Raw genomic sequence first — 18,412 nt, 5'->3', positions numbered from 1 at the left:
TTAGAGTCAAGTCTCTAATTTTACTTGAGATAATAATACATTGCAACAAATATATCAGATATCACGAGAATTGAGTAAAGTGTTCCAATTAATAGTTTAATTACAATGAAACATCAATTCTATCGATAACATCTGCGCGTTATCAGTAATTACAAAGATAAGAAATCTTAACTTTCCTCTTAATCTACGCTTTTAATAACGTTACTTCTTAATTTCACTTATTTATTATTTTTATTTTTAGTTTAACAGTAAAAGATACGTAGTATGCACGAGTAGTATGTAAAAGTATACAATGAATTTTTTGGAAAATAAAATATAGTTAAATGCGTATTAAGATTGTAATGAAATTCCTAAGCAAAGCCTGTTGGCAGATGGTACTCGTTCTTTTTTTTTTTTTTGTTGTGGAAAACCCTATTATAGTAATGAACATTTAGAATTAATATTCTTTTTACCTTGTTAAGTCGGAAAACATTAACTCGTAACAGTTTTAATTTTTAAACAGTATATTAATTATATTAAAGGAAAAAGTATGGGATTATTTATTTTATAAATTCAACAGACACGTCAACGATTAAAACTGTCTGCTACGCCTTAGACAATCTTCTAACATGATATATTATTATCGATACTTGACAGTAATAATACAATACCTAGCTCTACAATATGTATATATTTATCTTTTTATTTCTTCTAAACAGTAATTATTTCATAATGTCCCGCCTTCTTTACTTACTGAAACAACTTTTACGACTGACGTAGATACTTTAACCGTACAAGAACTCATTGATCACACTGACCAAGCAGATACTTCGTCATTTTTACAACCCTTTGACCGAGTCACGAATTTATTGCTATAAAGCGACCGATCGTCTCTAGCTTCGAAACTATAAAACCGAAAGACAGTTTGCGGCGCAAGGTCGGCGCCGCGCCACCTTAAAATATCGATCGTCACACGCACGCCGCGAGAACTATCGGCGTCCATTGTGGCGGATTTAGGTTCTCATAAAGCTCCATTGTTTAGCTGAGCTCGCATTCCTAAATCTCTATTGTCGTATCGCGGCGGATACAATTGCGATGCCGCCGCTGAAAAGCGTGGGCCTCGTTTCGGTTAAGCCACCGTGGATCGGCCGCTGTCCATCTGCCGATCCGATGAAACAATGCCACGTTTTTATTTTCCGATTTACGAATATCGTCCATACTGTGCGTCATTTGTTTCATTGTGGGCAAAAGTGGGCAAAATTTGCGTAATGCGACTTAGCTGATGTCACGCGCTAACCGTTGATCGATCGTACGTTTCTCTTATTTGATGGAAGTTTCAGGTGAATCCTGGTCCGAATCCTGGTTGGATTTTTATATTTCGTTCTTACATTCTTGTTTAAACGAGCAAAACTACTTGTGATATTTTACGATAGATTTTAGCACACAGTTGAAATAAAATATCGTGCCTGTCCTTTCGTGGTTCCTACAATCCTAAACATTTTTTTGAGAACAAAAAGAGCTATTAAATCGGAAATGCTTCAGAGAGCACATCGAGGTTACAGTTATCATCTGAACTTATGAATATACGAATAAATCATGATAAATGAATGTTATTGTTTGAAGAGAAACATGGATCGAAGGAAAGTTGCATGGTTCCAAGGGGAACATAACCAACAGCCGCCACTGCATTCTATAAATAAAATCTGTGAGTTCAGTAAATTATTTATAATTCTTTGGATCGATATAGCTACTTATGTAAAACTCTTTTGACTTTCGCAATGTTTTACGCCTACAGGAAATATGTCGTTAATATTTTGAAACAATGTGTTTTAATCTTTACTCCTCTCTCGTCAGAAACCCGAATAAAATAAAGAGAATCCATTCACGGCCGAAAGCAGCGAAGAACAAATCTTACCTTTCGTATCGAAGTTATCGTTGTCCGAATGAGATGATCTATAATTTCAAAGCTTTTTACGAGCTCGTAAAAACGTTGTCGAAACAAAGATCTACAATCGCCCTCGAAAGCGACACTTTTCCCTTGCCCGCCACAAATGATCCTTTTAGTGGATTTAACAAGTTTTATGATTTAGCAACTTTTACGAGCCTGTGATCAGGATGTATCGTGAAACTGCACGAGTTGATGCACCGTCATTCGAGTAAAAAGCACGCAATGAACGTCATGTACACTCTGACAATCAAGTTGATTAATCCGACTACGTATTCTCGTTCCATCAGTGAAATTAAGGCATTCCTTTGTACACGTTAAAAAAGCAGGACAAATTTAATTTTTTCGTAGGCGAATTTTTCGCCACGAATAATCTGTAATCGTTCTTACGATTTATACGCCTGTAATATACTACAATATATTTTTATAATTTATATCGTTCAGTCTCCATGTCGTCGAAAATAGTATCGTAATAGTAGTGCAATCGTGTTGTTTAATATCTCCATAAACGTTCAAGTAATTACGCCGAATTGGAATTAACGAGGAAGCTTGTTTAAAAATTTTCTGGACGATCGATCGTGTTCAATATCGGATTTGTTTCGAAACGGTTATGGCGCGCCTTTACGAGCTCGATGGCAACCTGGGAACAAAAGTGAGGGAAGGATGCGTGACGGTGAAACAAGGGATGTCAGTGCTTCCTGACTACGAGAAGGAAGTCGGTAATTCGCAGCCAACACCGTAAAAGACGAATTTTACCCTGTAGATAAAATATTCATTATATGCCGCACGATCGATCCTACAATTTTGTTTAATGGGAATTCCACTTTTCAATGAAATGTTTTATTAGAAAGATTATAACGATCATTTCTAAAGACTAGATACGTTTATAATAATCTATTGTTATAGTTTGCAGAGACGTAAAATAAATGGAATTTCTGTTTATAATTATAGACATACCTAAATATATATTAACATAGTTACGAAGATTAATTTAATTGTTGTTGCTATTGGCGATTCCAGAAAAAGTTAAGCTTGGCATATTTTATTGCGACAGGAACAGTTATCAAGATGTTTACGACGTAGTAAGCATTATAATAAACGAAGCTCTTCCATTTTCAACAAAATTCAATTAACGTAAATCCTCAAAATGATAGAATTCGAAATTTCAGAAAGTTTTCCTGCAATGAATAAATAAGAAAAGTTGAATTCGTATGTTGAAATTTTATAGATCCTGGATGAAATTCACGTTATTTTATCATCGAACGTTTTATTTCTCAGGCAAACGAATTGAAATAGTTAATTGAATATCAAATTTAACTTTACGTGTCAAGCTAACACTATTTTATGCTTCCGTTTTTTTAAAAAATTCATATTGTTTTTAACGTTATTTAATATTCCTTCGAATGTGCACATAGTATGCCACAGCGATTTTCCATACGCAATTTTGGAACAATATATTTTCGAAATGCGGATACAAAATGGGTTAACGGGATGACGCAATTCGATATGTAATTTGTAGCAATACTATTTGACAAGCGGAAACTAATGGCGATCCTGTATCTATAAATCGCGTTAATACCATGACATAATATAATCATTAAATTAATAACATTACCAGTTTGCATCAGCGGAAAACGGTTCGCTAATTTAATCCTTATTTTTTTGTTATCAATTCTAAAATGTTCGATTAAACAAGACAATTTTATTTTATTTGGCTTTGCTTTCTTTGTTTGCCCTATTAAAAATTCCACGTGCAATTAATTGGTAATTTTATTTATTAAATCGCTATATAATATAAATTGATCTAATGTAACTATTCCATTATTTTGTCCGATATACGTATAGTTGTTTATTAAAATTCCTAGATTTAATAAGATCCAGTTGCTGGTGCTTGTGAAACGTTACACTAAATTTGGATAATGCAATAAACGTACGGACTCGTTCCAGAAACGAATGGTGTGTAGTTAAGAGGTAAAAACAGCAGCCAGAGTCGGTTGTAACATTCGTGCTCGACCGTGTTTTTAAACTTTCATTGCAAACTTTCACTGACGACGTACTTGAAGGTGCAAACCACTGCAATTCACAGCCATAATTATGCAGAGAACGTTCATATTGCAATTTTATGTAGCATTATAAGAGAAAGGATGTTTATGATGTTGAAAACTTATTTTATTCGCTATTGCTATATTGTTCCTTACCTGCGAACAGTAATACACTGGATATAATTTATAGAGAAATACACACACGCATACACAGCCATAAATGAAATTTTCTGGCAATGCGAATGAAGCAAAGCAAAAGGAATTACGTGAAACTGCATTACACGTAAATAATTAAAAGGTAGAAGTGCAAACGTTTACAGAACGATAACTCGCTATAATACACCCTTCAGCTTTCCTTCTCGTATTCCGATAATAATTCCATCTCTTATTACTCTCCTGCCGAAGCGACATTTCTTTTCAAGAAAGAGACATGATTAAGAGAACTCGTCGTCACGGAAATGACGTCTTCAATCGAAGAAATTAATATCTTAAGTCGTCCGAGCTTTCGCTTCCTTCTGCTCGGTTCCTTTACTTTCTCGGGGACGGTTATGAAACTTCTGGTTGCGTATCAGTTCTCGAGACGATTGGTCTCGCGGCGACTGATACGATTTCAGGGCCCTTCACCTCGCTCGGTAATCGGATTAAAAACGACTAAACGATGGCAGGGCAGAGTGCGTGCAACATATAATTGCCGTAATCGGTTAAATTTCGCTTTACACAGCGTATCACTTTTTAAAGAGGCGACGCGGCAGCGTATAAACCGACACAGAACTAAATCGAGCGGGTGAACTTGCTCGTCTCGCACGCTTCTGCACACATACTCGCAACCTTTTAATGGAAAACACGTATTACGTCGCTAAAGTAGCACTGGCAGACATCTTTTACGAGCACGTCCCTGATACGAGCCATTCGGTTCGCGCTAGTTTTTAGTGCGCCACCATTTTCTGCTTCGAGAACGGACGCGGAGATGAACAACGAAACCGTAGTAAATCCTGCGTCTTCCTCGTTTTCATTTGCTTCCATCGAGCCGTGTATCATCGACATTCGCGCTTCTTCGACGTTCGTTCAAGAACGATGTAATGGAAACACGTCGGTATGAAAGTGACTGAAATGTACGACGTTCTTTCATTTCGACGAATCTTCGATACGATAAGAGACAATAAAAGTCGAAGTGCCTTTTGCCTGTCTCTGTGTAGTTACCGAGGCAAATTCATCTATTGCATAATACACACCGTGAAATCAAAATCGAAGGTTAACGATACTCGGATGAATTGCATCGTATGTTACAATTTTCAAAGTGGAAGGTACTTTATGTTATTCTTTCGGTAGTTCTTGTACGCAGGATTTATTTCCTATTGTTTGGTGTTATAACATAAAATCATAATAATCTTGTCGCTATATTTGCGTATATTTTAAGTGTATCACTGTACAAATGGTAAATTTTTTCATTGAGAACGGAATTACAGTTGTGTATGTTACATTTGGTTAATGGGATTGAACATTCCCGTTAAGATTCGATCTTTTTCTGCATGCTTCTCGTAAATTTATAAAACTCAGCATTATCTTATTGAAAAATGAAACCTTCGTAATTAGTCAATTCCGGGCATTTCTTGTTACTTTCTTTCAACATAGTTAGCTTTCTTCCCGATTCAGTCAGAAATAGATATTTTCAAGCTTCAGCCGATTTTTACTTACTTCTCGAAGCACCGCCCTCTTGATATTTCTCGAGATTCCCGGTGTTATCGGCAAACAGCCTTTGTTCCTTTCCAAGTAGCATGAACATTGCAGAAATTACGAACCGAGCTGAAACGTGGAAATGACATACAATTTTGTGAAAATAAAATCGTATTATATAGAAATGTTGTTACAAAGAAAATTACACTTCTTGTTCGTTAAACGGAATCGATAGTTTGATTGTTTGTGTTAGATAGTTTATCATAAGAGCACACGCGCGATGGTAATGCGAAAGAAACATATTTAAAAAGAGTTAGGAACATAATTTTGACTCGAGAACAACATTCTAGTTGCATTCTTTTCCAATGAATTTTCCACTGAATTATTCTCTTATTTTTCTTTATAGGCTGCGTAATTTTTTGATCATTAAGTTAGAATTGTAACAGTTCTGGTACCATTGCCAAGTTTTTCTTCCTTATATTTCTATATCTTTCGGTAAACTTTCTTTTCTATTTTTCTCTACGTTTCTCGCGATATCGCGCGAGTCTGGTTACTTTCTCTAGTCCTTTTTCGGATTTTCCCGATCCGTGATTTTCTTTAACTTTCTCTCTGCGAACTTCTCTAGGAATTTTCAGTCTTCATTCTGCTGTTTCACTATTTTCAAGGTTTCTCCCTTGGCCCTTGCAGCTACCTCAGAAATGCACGTGTAACGTCCATGCTCGCACCAATATGAGCAGTTTCCGGGCTTTTCCCAATTTTCCTTCCCTGCTGTCTGTCTTATCTACTTTTTTCCCTTAAGTCTATTTAAAGTCTGCAATTTTTCGGTTACGAACCAGTCCTTACGTCACGATCGAATTTGTAGAAAATTGTTTTCCGACATTTTTCTTTTATATAAAATCAGTTCAAATGTATTTCCAAACGAGAAATTGGCTTGATTCGATTATATTAAATTAAATAACGATTCTTCTGCTTGCTCACACTCGTTACGTTTATTTTATTACCGATCAAAAGCTCAATTTCGTTATTGTTCAATTTAGTTTGGATATATTAATGGATTTAAAGAAATTAATATTATCATCGAATGAATGTTAAATTTTAATAAATAAATGTTGCATTAATATCCTCCGATATTCAGAAAATTAACATTATTGTATTTCTGCTGTACCTGTGTAAAATGTTTTTCCCAAAAATACGAAGTATGTTTTCATCGCTCCAATCCTCGGTATTAACTTATGCTTGAAAATGTAAATAAGCATATAAATTTTATCCGATTTATCTAGAAATAATGAAATTTGACTCAAAAATTACTTTTACCTGATAAAAATCATTTTTTTATACACGAAGCTGTGATAGAAGTCTTAGTCACGTTAATTTATTTACACGGGATACTGTATATTTTTATTCAAAATAAAATTTATAAAATAACATAATGTGTTTACAAAGATGAGACTAACGATGTGTAATAGAAAATATAATATGGTTGACTGCCCGATATTGTTAACGGTGAGTCTGTTGTAAATTAATTCGTGATATTTCACTGGAAGGCACGAACGTTATTTGCGCAAAGACTAATACAGAGACGTCAGAATATTAATCGTACGAATCAAAGGACTGGAGAGACACTAATAGCTCGTGAAGTCCATGATTACTATATAATTAGTACTGCAAATACGACACATTTCATCAAAGGATTATTAAAACGAAATGCTGTCTTTCTTGGTTCTTTAAAAATTTGAATATATCAATTGCAGTGACAATTTATTATACGTCTAGAATGCTTGATGTTAATTAGAATATTTGATATATTAAGTTGCCAAAAAATTTTCTTTCGTTTTACAAGAAAATCATAGATGCACAACATTTTCTGTCTTACATTATTTTATTGAATCATGTGTAATGTATTTAGTTCTATTACTACAAAATACATAATTCAATAAAATAACATAAAACAAAAAATATTGTTCATCTATCATTTCCTTATAGAACGAAAGAAACTTTTCGGACAAGCTAATATCAAAGAATTGGTTTCAATCACGGTATATCGTTTCGTTACTTGTACGCTTGATATATAAACGAAAAATCTGAATTTACAAAAAGCTGGATGTTTACAAAAATCTGAATTTACGTAAAAATCCGCAGTCTACTCGTAACTGATAAAATGTCAAAATCTTTCGTATAACAAACATAATATCTTCGTAAAATGTGCCTATGGAAGTGTTCGAATACTTTCGCAAGTTTGTGTATTGCGGAAATCATACAATGGAAAAAGATTCGACCAACACCATTATCGTTAAACAATCGTTGAACGACTTTTGATCGGCGCAAAGGTGAAAAAGGCGAAATCTATGCGCCATACGTTATGCGTATACATAATGCGCTATACTCTATACGCTATGCGTATAAATTTCTGATGTAATATTCCAAAAATATTCTTTACGCTCGGAGATCCCCGAGGGGTATAAGCCTGGCGTAAAGCCAATCAGAGTAGGACTCTTCGTGAAGTTTTGCACGCTATGCCGTGATTTCGTGCCAACGATCCTACGGGGCTCTTAGGGAGAACTTTTTGAATTGTGGCACGTTAATCAGTTCCCCTTTTCTGCGCACTGCAACGTACTATACTTCCCTCGCTTTCTTCTTCTTTTTTTACGAACTAGATTTACCGGTGAATTGTGTAATTCTGATTATCGAAGAGGCAAAAAACACAGCAATTGGTGCTGTATGATGTAGCAAACGGTTGTATAAAATTGGACATTCGCATTAGAAGAATATAACCAGCAAGGAAGTGGTCCTTCGCGAAAGTCCTCCGATAAATTACATACGTACGTTTTTACGTAGTTACAATATCCTCTCTTTCAAAAGTGTTTAATAATTCTCGAAAAGAATCTCGAAAAGAAGAACGAAATATTAATGCATCGAATTCATTAAGATTAAAGGAATGCTGTAAACGCTGAATCATCGAAGGCATTAGCCTTTCAACTATCAGGGTCCGTACAAGATATACCGATGTCTGGTATTCTAAGACGGGATATGGACGTGCTATGATCTTTGGAGATAAAATATACAAATTTAGATCACCTAACAACGTTAGCAATAAATCAGCAGACTTAATAGCGATCCAACAGGTATTCAAAATTGTTTTGTATGGATCGAACGAAAACTACATTATTCTCACCGATAGCAAGGATGCTATCACATCCATCAAAAATGTATACAGTTCCGATGGCATCGTACTTGATTGGAAAATCACTCGGTAGGTAAAACAATTACTCTTTCGCGAATCCCAACACGTGTTGGACATCCCTGATAACGAACTGGTGAACAAGGCAGCAAAGAATGCATTTACCTTATCTTTAACAAGAGAACCTTGGAAAAATCCCTGAGAGTCAGCAAGAATCAAAGTTTTTCAAGAAACATCTCCAATTCAGCTGAAACAACGTATGGAAAAGCTCTACAACCTGGTGCACTGGGAATCAACGAAGAATTTGTTAAGAAGAACGTAGTTACTTGCAGTAGTTAAGGACCAGGAACCTAGATCGTCAACACCAAGTTGTATTAAACAGACCTAGAATTGGTCACACCTGACTCAGTGTGTCTCTAACCGAAGATCTCCGTGACGAAATTCAAGTTTCAAGCGTTCTTTTACTTTCTCAAAAAGATGTCCAAAGATATTTAGCAAAATTTAACTAGTAAATCTGCCTCTGCTCGCATTGTCATCGCTAATAACCACATAGGTGTAGTTGATACGACGTTAAAGCCTATGTAAAAAGAAAAGGAGATAAAATATCATATGTAATTAATGGATATTATATAAAAATTCAGTTCGGTAAGAATGTAAACATTCTAGCGTGTAAAATTAATAATACGGTATCTGAAACGAGTAACGAGATATATGCTGTTTTTACGCGTTGCTCAATTTCAAGCGTTGACATGGAACGAACGGACCTTCGAACAAGAAAAAAAGTCATCTCCTACAACTGCAAGGAAGAAACAATTACGATACATGGCAAGATCAAACGAGAACCTTTCTTCTTATCGCTGACCATACATCATTCGAAACGGTTGAAACGGAACGATTCTTATCGGATCACGGTTCAAAAATCGCTTCGTTCATCATCCGATAGGAAACTTTTCCATCGTTCTTTTATCCGGATCCATTGTCTGATATTTTTCACTCGTTTCGACGATGCGCTGAGTTTGTATGCGGTATACAAGGGATTATCGTCAGGCTACGACAGTTCCGATACTTCGTGGAATTTCCTATCGATTTTCATACCGAATGCAGGAGAAACGAATCTTGTTTGCTACCCTTTGGACGGGAACAAAGCGTCCGCTGATACTATTAACAAAAGATACGTCTGCAACTCGCGGCAAACAAATCTGTATTCGATAGGGGAAGCTATCGAGTGTTATTAACTTTATTCTGAAGGTGCTTCCCAGGAATTTGATTCGACGTCGCTGTCCAATAATGATGCGAAGTTTTTTCCGTCTAATATTGCAAGTTAACAGAAACGTTATTTTATAAAAAATTGCCTCAGAATTATACGTTGGATTTACGTGTGGGGTACTGTGGGATTTCTCTCAGATATTTTCGTGCCTTCGTTATTTTTAATGAGACGATTAATAATTCTTTTTTTTTTTAATGCTTTTTTATTCTTATATTACAATGTTCGTGTAAAATCGTCTCTGGAAAGTGTCAGGATTAATATTGCGATATATATAGTGACAAACTCATTTTACAGAGAGGTAGAAAGTAATCGAACACTTATCATAGAAAATTCTTCGAAATTTCATTAGTATCGTAACACGACTGCCACGATCGAAGTGGCGGTATTTTCGAAGTTAATCTGAAGATCTACATAAAAGTTACAAGATATTAGTGCAAGTATATATGTACATACGTTAGTAAAAAATTGGTATGCAGCATAAATAGTTGCTTTACACTTGGAACATACACTTTATGATAAAGATACATAATTCCATGAAATATTGAAATTTATTAATATAACGAATAACTACCTATTTAAATAAAATAACCTAAGAAAGTGAATTTTTACGATAAATAGCTAGCTTACAACAGCTATGTATATTTGTTTCAAACCTCGCCAACATCATCGTGATAATTGTTCATATCGTATATCATGCAAAAGCTTCTATGATCTATACGTGTTCAAACGCTTTTGCGAGCCACTGCGTGTCAATGCAATAAATTGTAGCAGGAAATTTCTGTTTCCTGACCTACAGAAAAAATTGAGAACAAAGCTGATGCACGCTATGCAGAACAAAGCGATATGTCGAGATTCGAATTCTGGTTGGAGAGAAGGGCTGTTTTCATCTTTCACTATGAATCGCTTTGTGTGTAAATTCAGCGGGGGTGGTTATAACGGTTGACGATCGACGACGGCTCTTTGGGTTTCACGGAACAACACGTTCTTTGACAACGCGGCAATGTCACTGAGCATAGTAAATGTTTCTCGAGAATTTAATTCTCCAACGCTTGGATATTCGATGACTCCGTTCTTTTGAGTACGTCTCTTTTTGTTATCATTTTATTTCCCTTTGTTTCTTGCTTTGCCCTCTGATTTTCGCGATTTGTGACACGCTATATAAATTGGACGTATAAACGTAGCTGTGAAGTTACGCAAAACTACGGAAATAATTTAATAATAGAAATTTAGCAAGTTTCTTCGTTCAAGTTCAACATTTTCATTTGGTAAGTGAAATTATTTTTAATGCGTTTAGAGTAACTTAAGTAGTTCGGATCGAATTAAAACATTTGCCACAATGTCTTTATTAAGAAATTTCAGGGAACTTTAATGTAATATCTTTCGTAGATGTTAAAGTTTGATTCCATAGCAGAAAATGTACTTTCTTATGCATTAAGAATAACTTCATTATTTAGTACTTTAGTATCATATCTTTAACTCTAACAGGATTTAACAATCAGTTTTTATTGTATTATCTTCAAACTTTTACGATCCCTCAGAATTTAATACGAATTACTGTGCATATGTTTAAAGTGAAGTTGCAGAATTTAATTATTAATTATATCGTGTTATAATATTCTCGTAAATCCTTGTTTATCGAATGTCACTTCCGCAAATAAAATAGAATTACATATGTAACATGCGTAAGCACGTATCAATATAACAACGATGCAGCATCACACAGAGTTTTGTAAATTAAAATAACATGAAATTATGCTTAAATTATGCTAACACATAAAATATCCATTTTACATAAAATTACAATATCCACACCAAAGTTAATAGTCATTCAAATGCTAAATTTTGCAACATGCTGGTTTAAATCAAACATTACACGTATATCGGTGAATTTCGACCGCAATTTATCAAATTGAAACCAAACATGTTAATCCTATTGAACATCTTTATGAACTTCACAGTTAATACATACATCATTGACTTTGAAACGTAACTGAAATAATATTTCATTGGAAGTTAATCATGAATGATATTGAATTGTTATGCAGGAATAAAAAAAGTAATAATTTTATATTTTATTATTCATAATAAAAGCATTTCACGGCAAAGCTTTGTGTTTCGTATAATATTGACGCACAGTAATAAAGGCATCAATTGGAAAGTCTCTTCGTGTTGATGATGTCACTTTATAAAGGCATACCATACATTCCTTGTTGAACAAGAGCCATTTATTACGAAAATAATCGATAACCTATTGCATATTGAAATACCTTCTAACATTGACGATGGTAAACGTGATACTATCCAGGATTTCAGTGATAATTTTAATTATAATGCACACGTATATTCTTTTCACTATAACCACTGATAGTATTGTGCAATATTATTGTTACCTTAATATTATGTTCTATTTCTTTGCATATATTTAGAAAGATATGAATTTGTAGAAATAAATATAAATAAAATAAATATATAAAATAAATAAATATAAATATCCAAGAGTCGAGTTATACATATAATATAGTATATGTATGCGATTATCTTACAATATTTAATTCTTCAGAATTATTTGATCATTAAACTATTAAACGAAGTTCGAAACGAATTAAAGTACAAGCTAAATTTCGTTAGTCTCCTGTCTCGATACGCTGCACCATTTTATCTCAGAATAGATGGTTGTCTCGAGGGATATGTAATTTCACGCGAGTCCGACACCCGTGTATCTCCATATAGCGCCAATATCCCTTGAAAATTCTTAAAGTGAAAAATTTAACATTGTTTGATTCAGTTTTTTAATATAATTTTTAACAATGCGAGGATCGCAATAGATTATTCGCTACGTTAGTCCGAAATTGTTACTAAGATATCAACAAAGATCACTTCATAGATTTTCGCCATTTTCGAGGAAAACGCTGGACAATAATAACGCGAACACTCTGTGTATGATAAAAGAACTAAGAAACCATTACTGTTTGTCATGTATTAATTTACATAAATATTTTACGAAACAAGACGCATCCTTCCATGAATTGCATACGTTATTTCTCACGTGATATGAATTACACATGACTGCAGTTTATTGTGCCATGGTCGAAATAAAATTAAAGCGCATTTTAACATGTGCCTGAACACATGCCAAACGTGAATTACGTTATACTTGCATATCAAATTATTTTAATCGCTAGTTCTTATCGCGAATTGTTGGTAATTCTGCTGGGTTGCATGAACGAAGAAATGACTCTGAAGGAAAATAAATTCAACAGCTGTTAATATTGGTATGAAACATTCATTACGGAGAAGCTACGCAAAAAGCGATACAAAAATTTAATATGCAAAAATATTTGTCTCAAATATATAGGATGGCCCATAACTGGTGATACAAAAAAGATTATTGGACGTGAAAAAATAAATCGAAAATATGGAATATAATTTTTTCGTATGACGATTTGTTTCTGAAAAAAACGAGTTTGAAAATTTTTCAAGTACGCTTGAACTTGGCTATTTATTTGATTATTTCGCTATTTATTCGATTATTTGATCGAACTTTTTGTTCAACAATATTATTCAACAAATTATTATATTACCTTAATTTGCTATTTAGAGCAATTTATTTTGCTATTTATTCAAAAAGTTATTTCTTCTTGGAAACTAAAGCTTTTAGTTTTAAAGCTTCACGGTGGTATTCTGTGCAAAGGAAAATTTCCTGTTACAATGTCTACTTACTGTTTTCTCCACTCGGCTTTCTTCAGTATGAACGCAAATTAAGACAACCTTTTTATGTCTACCATTAATCATACTTACGTGTGACCATTCGACCTATCGTGCCTTAAGAAAGGAACTTGGAACTTTCTACATTAATACTCAGTCGTTTCCCGCGTAATTGTCTCCGTTTAACTAACAGGGAGATATCATGACCGGCTGCGGCGAATGCTTGCAACAAATGGAATATTGCGAGAGGTCTGCCGCTAATTAATTAGAAATCGTCCAAACGCTTGTGATGAATAGGCTGCGTAACAGCATCATTAAAGCCTCAGTAAATTTCGAATCAACTCCCTGTGGCGCGTAATTAGCTCGTTCGCAGATTTCCGTTCAGTAAAGATTAAATAATCTTTTAACGACCAATCCTACGTTATAGTCGGGTCACGAAGGTTTACACACACTTATCGAATTTTGTGAAACTAAACGAAATTTTGGTACGTTGTCGCAAAACTATTTATCCATACTTATATATCAACGTAGTTATTATTAACGTTCCCAAAAGGTATTAAAAACGTTATTAATCATTTAAAGCACAAAAATATTGGGATGGAATTAGAAATTGCAAAATCTTTAATTTTTTAACGTTATGTAGATTATTGATGCTTAAATGGATGGGTGCTACACCATATTAACGTAATACTACGCCTACTATTTTTATGGTTTTATGTCGATATAACGACATTTTGTAACATTGTATTTTATATTTTATTTATTTTATTTCTTTTCCCTTAATAATGGCGAAAGTAAATAAATAGTGTTAGATTTCAACAATATGTGTATTAACGTGCCAAAAAAATTCGTAGAGCTAACCTTTCCATTATAAAATTTTATATCTAAAAGCTGTACGTAGACTTTTGTGACTGACTATATAACATGATATTCCTCGCTTAAGAATAAGTTTAAAGAGATCTAAGTTTCATCGACAGAATAAGTTTCAGCACTCTTGATGGCCATTGGAAGCTATATAGAACTCGCGTGTTAACAACCGCTAACGAACTGGAAAATTGTTTTTGTGAATATTAGCTGTAAGCTACTTGGTTCTATTATAATCCGTGCTAATTTTGCCATTGTATTCGCTTTAAGTCACGGGATTGGAAATGCTCCCCAAGCACGTGAACTCCAGTAATCTGTGTACAGCCGGACTTGGGAACACCTGTTCCGTTTCACTGCCGAGGCTAATTAGTCAATTAGCTATTCTACGAGTACTATGGATTCGATATCTGATATATCTTATCGCCGGGGCTGCTGCTACCAGGTGAAATTCGATGAATTTCAAAGCAGAAATTTACGCCGATCAACTGCGAGATATTTTCTTAAAAAATAAACTGGATGGTACGGAGATGGCTGTTTCTGCAAGAAACACTGAAAGCACACTTCGTTCCTTCATATTTGTAGTAATAGAATTTAAACGAAGTAGAATTAACAGAATAAGAGATAAAAAAATTTGCATTTCTAAAGATGAATGTATTTCTTGTAAATTTTAGTTATATTAGTTTGATATAAAAAGTTAAAATGCCCGTTGATTGCATTTATCGGAAAATTCTAGGAAATTTTACTTTATTTAGTATATACGATTACACGTCCGATGATAATGAAATAATGGATACGTATTATACGATAAAATAACTAGAAAATGAATGCAGTGAAGTACATTCCGATAGCATATTTTTACTTAGCAGGTTGAGATATTCTTTTAACTGCAGCTATAAATTTCTTCATGCACCAAATCTTTTTCCCCTTGTATGTTATAAAATAATCGTCCCTGAAAATGATATATTTCGCTCTTACGAGTTTTATTTTTCGTATATATATGCACAGATGTGCATAATTGCGTGTCACTCTTGAAACACGTCTATGCGTGCATACACATATACATACAAAACGATGTTTATTAATTTCGTTGAGGTCACGTTCTTCTTACAAGTACAAAGAGATTGCTAACAGCTTGCGACTGATTTATGTTCCAGCTGCGTGGGTGGTGACTTTCTAAAGGTGTTTCTACATTTAGAGACCAACGGTGTTTCCGAATACACCCCCTGGACTGGTGTACTCTGCGGCGATCTACATGACATCCCGCAGGTTCTATACAGTTCAAGATCTACGCTTATTTTAGAGCTTCACACACAGGGACCTCCATCTAATGCGACCGGCTTTTTTGGGAATTTCCAATTCATCAACAGACGTGAGTTATCGACACGAATATTAATTCAAGTAATTAATTGTTGCTAACGATCTGCGACAGGGGTCTAAAACACTTTTGGCACGCGTTTTGGAAGAAAACAGTGTTTAAGTTAAATTAAGTTACGCTATTCCACAAGTTTCAAATATCTAGCGTGCTTCTTGCGTTCAACATTGCATCGTCTTCTAACGAAATACCTGCAATCTGTGCGTACTAAAACGTTCGACAGAGTCTGTAGAACCATACTTTATTGTTAGTTCAACCGTAAAGATGATGTTTTATGTGGAGATGGATGCCTTGTGTTTCGAACACAAAAGAATAGGAATTATTAGAATGGGAAATTTATAATTGAAACTTTGTTTAAAGATCTTATCTAGGAATGTACATGCATGAAAACATCTTGAATCGCATAGTATCGTTTAGTTGGTAATAATATGTCAGTTAAAATCATTTGAACACTTCGTGCCTAAAATAGAATCTCGTAACAATTCAAAAAGATCGAAAGATGATAAATGGAAGAGAAAGGGAGATCATGTACGTGTTCTATCTTAGATCTCTTGCTCGTATAAATTGTTGCATAAACTGCTTAGCAACCTCTATTTTAACAATGATGATATTCACTTTTAGGTCAATGGATCAATATAAGATCTATATGCGGTGGCAAAAATCTAACGAAAACCTCTGCTAACATATTCTGCGACAATAACGTTTAATATACAATACAATCACACGCATTTGATTATATTTAATAATATATTTATCAATAATATTCTAGAAGATATATTTATCTTTTTCTTTCTACAATAAACCAATTTCTATGACAAATCCAACCGCTACATAACATATATAATAATGTAGAATATTTAACGGGGATGCATTCAAGATAAATAATTCTATTGGAAAAGTAAGTTTGTATCGACAAGAGGAATTTATAACAAGAATCGTGCAATAAAAGAGAAAGTTAATACGTGTTTCGGTATGTACATGGTTATTCAAAGCCATTAGTTACGCCACTTAGCACATAGGTAATTGAAGCGGAAGATATTCAGCATTAGGATGAAAGATCTATAGTGCGAACCGCTTAAGCGCGAATTTACGGGAATAGAGAATGCTACGAAATCCCTTTAATGACAACCAAGTTTGCGCTACCAAAATTTAAACAACAGACAGTGAATAAAAGTTAGGTATAAAAGACGTAAAAAGATTTTTATATCTAGATCTTTGTTAATTTATAAACGAAACAAGTATTAGTAAAAAAAAAAGAAAGTAAATCATATCATAACAAATATAATGAGCATACGTCATTTTCACAGTATGCAAATGATTAGTACAGGTTGAATTTATTTTTGTACAAATAGGAAGAAATTTGACTACGATATATGCATTGAGAAAGGTATGAAAATATAATCAACACACCTAGATCACGTGGTAGTCTCAACTGACTGGATGCTGATTTCTTATTCTTCTTCTTCTTCTTCTGTCAATTTTTGACACCCCTTACACGCTAGCGTGCATGCTCTGCATATTTAAGTACTAGTGATGTACGTCTTCGACCTGATCTTACATACATATATGCATCAGATACATAAATTATTGAAAAAGGAAATAAGACTGAAAACTATTATTATGTTACGATAGATGACGTAAACGTTTGTAACTCCGAAATGTTTCATACACTAGATATTTGCCTCCTTAGACTGTCACCAGTTAAAGGATTTGAACCATTTATCTAGCTTAAATGTTTCGTAACTACTTCTGCAAGCATTTTCTGTTCATAAATCTTTGTCATTTCCACTACTAAAAACAATGCGCCATCCGAAAAAATTTAATGGCCAAATTCTTCTTAATTAATAAAGTGTTTGGGATAAAGAAATTACATTTGAGACAAAGAACTTCTACCGAGCTGAATTTTTTAAATTCAATGAGAGGTAGATCCGTAAATATTGAAATATTACTCTCTGATATTATTTATAAATATATGACTTTATTAGGGAAATCTAAATTTGTCAATTAAATCAATTTCATTCCTATATTTCACAATTATATTGCGGTCAAATATAAAATATACTATGACATTAAATATTTATTAAAATAAAATTATATGCGGAATGATTGTTTAATTATTGCTTCGTATGTTCAATCCGCAGGCTGAACTTTGCGCAATTTCCGTCCATTCTTCTTCTTTCCGGTATCTGCAACAGAATCGTGTTATATGCGCTCGCGATTATCTACAAAAAACAACGGATTAAACCAGTCATGAATTAATATTATTAATTAGCAGTTGACACACAGAGATCCTAAATCTAATAAATTAGATTTTTATAACGATACGGTAGATTTTCATGAACATAACTAAAAAAATAGAGATTAAATAGAGATCTGTTTCATTCAC

At 33.9% G+C, this 18,412-nt stretch overlaps 1 protein-coding gene across 1 annotated transcript in view; it reads left to right on the top strand.

The window, feature by feature from the left end:
• The window catches only part of LOC117208899 (suppressor of lurcher protein 1), a 526,325-nt gene that overhangs the window by 147,657 nt on the left and 360,256 nt on the right, over positions 1 to 18,412 (top strand). The window contains exon 4 of the mRNA XM_033450406.1: positions 15,809 to 16,023. Coding sequence (XP_033306297.1) covers positions 15,809 to 16,023 — 215 coding nt within the window. The remainder of the gene's footprint in view (positions 1 to 15,808; positions 16,024 to 18,412) is intronic.

This window comes from Bombus bifarius, unplaced genomic scaffold (genome assembly GCF_011952205.1).
Source record: "Bombus bifarius isolate JDL3187 unplaced genomic scaffold, Bbif_JDL3187 scf7180000008163, whole genome shotgun sequence".
NCBI lineage: Eukaryota > Metazoa > Arthropoda > Insecta > Hymenoptera > Apidae > Bombus > Bombus bifarius.
Note: the sequence above shows the minus strand (reverse complement) of the source record. Positions and strands in the feature narration are given on the sequence as shown.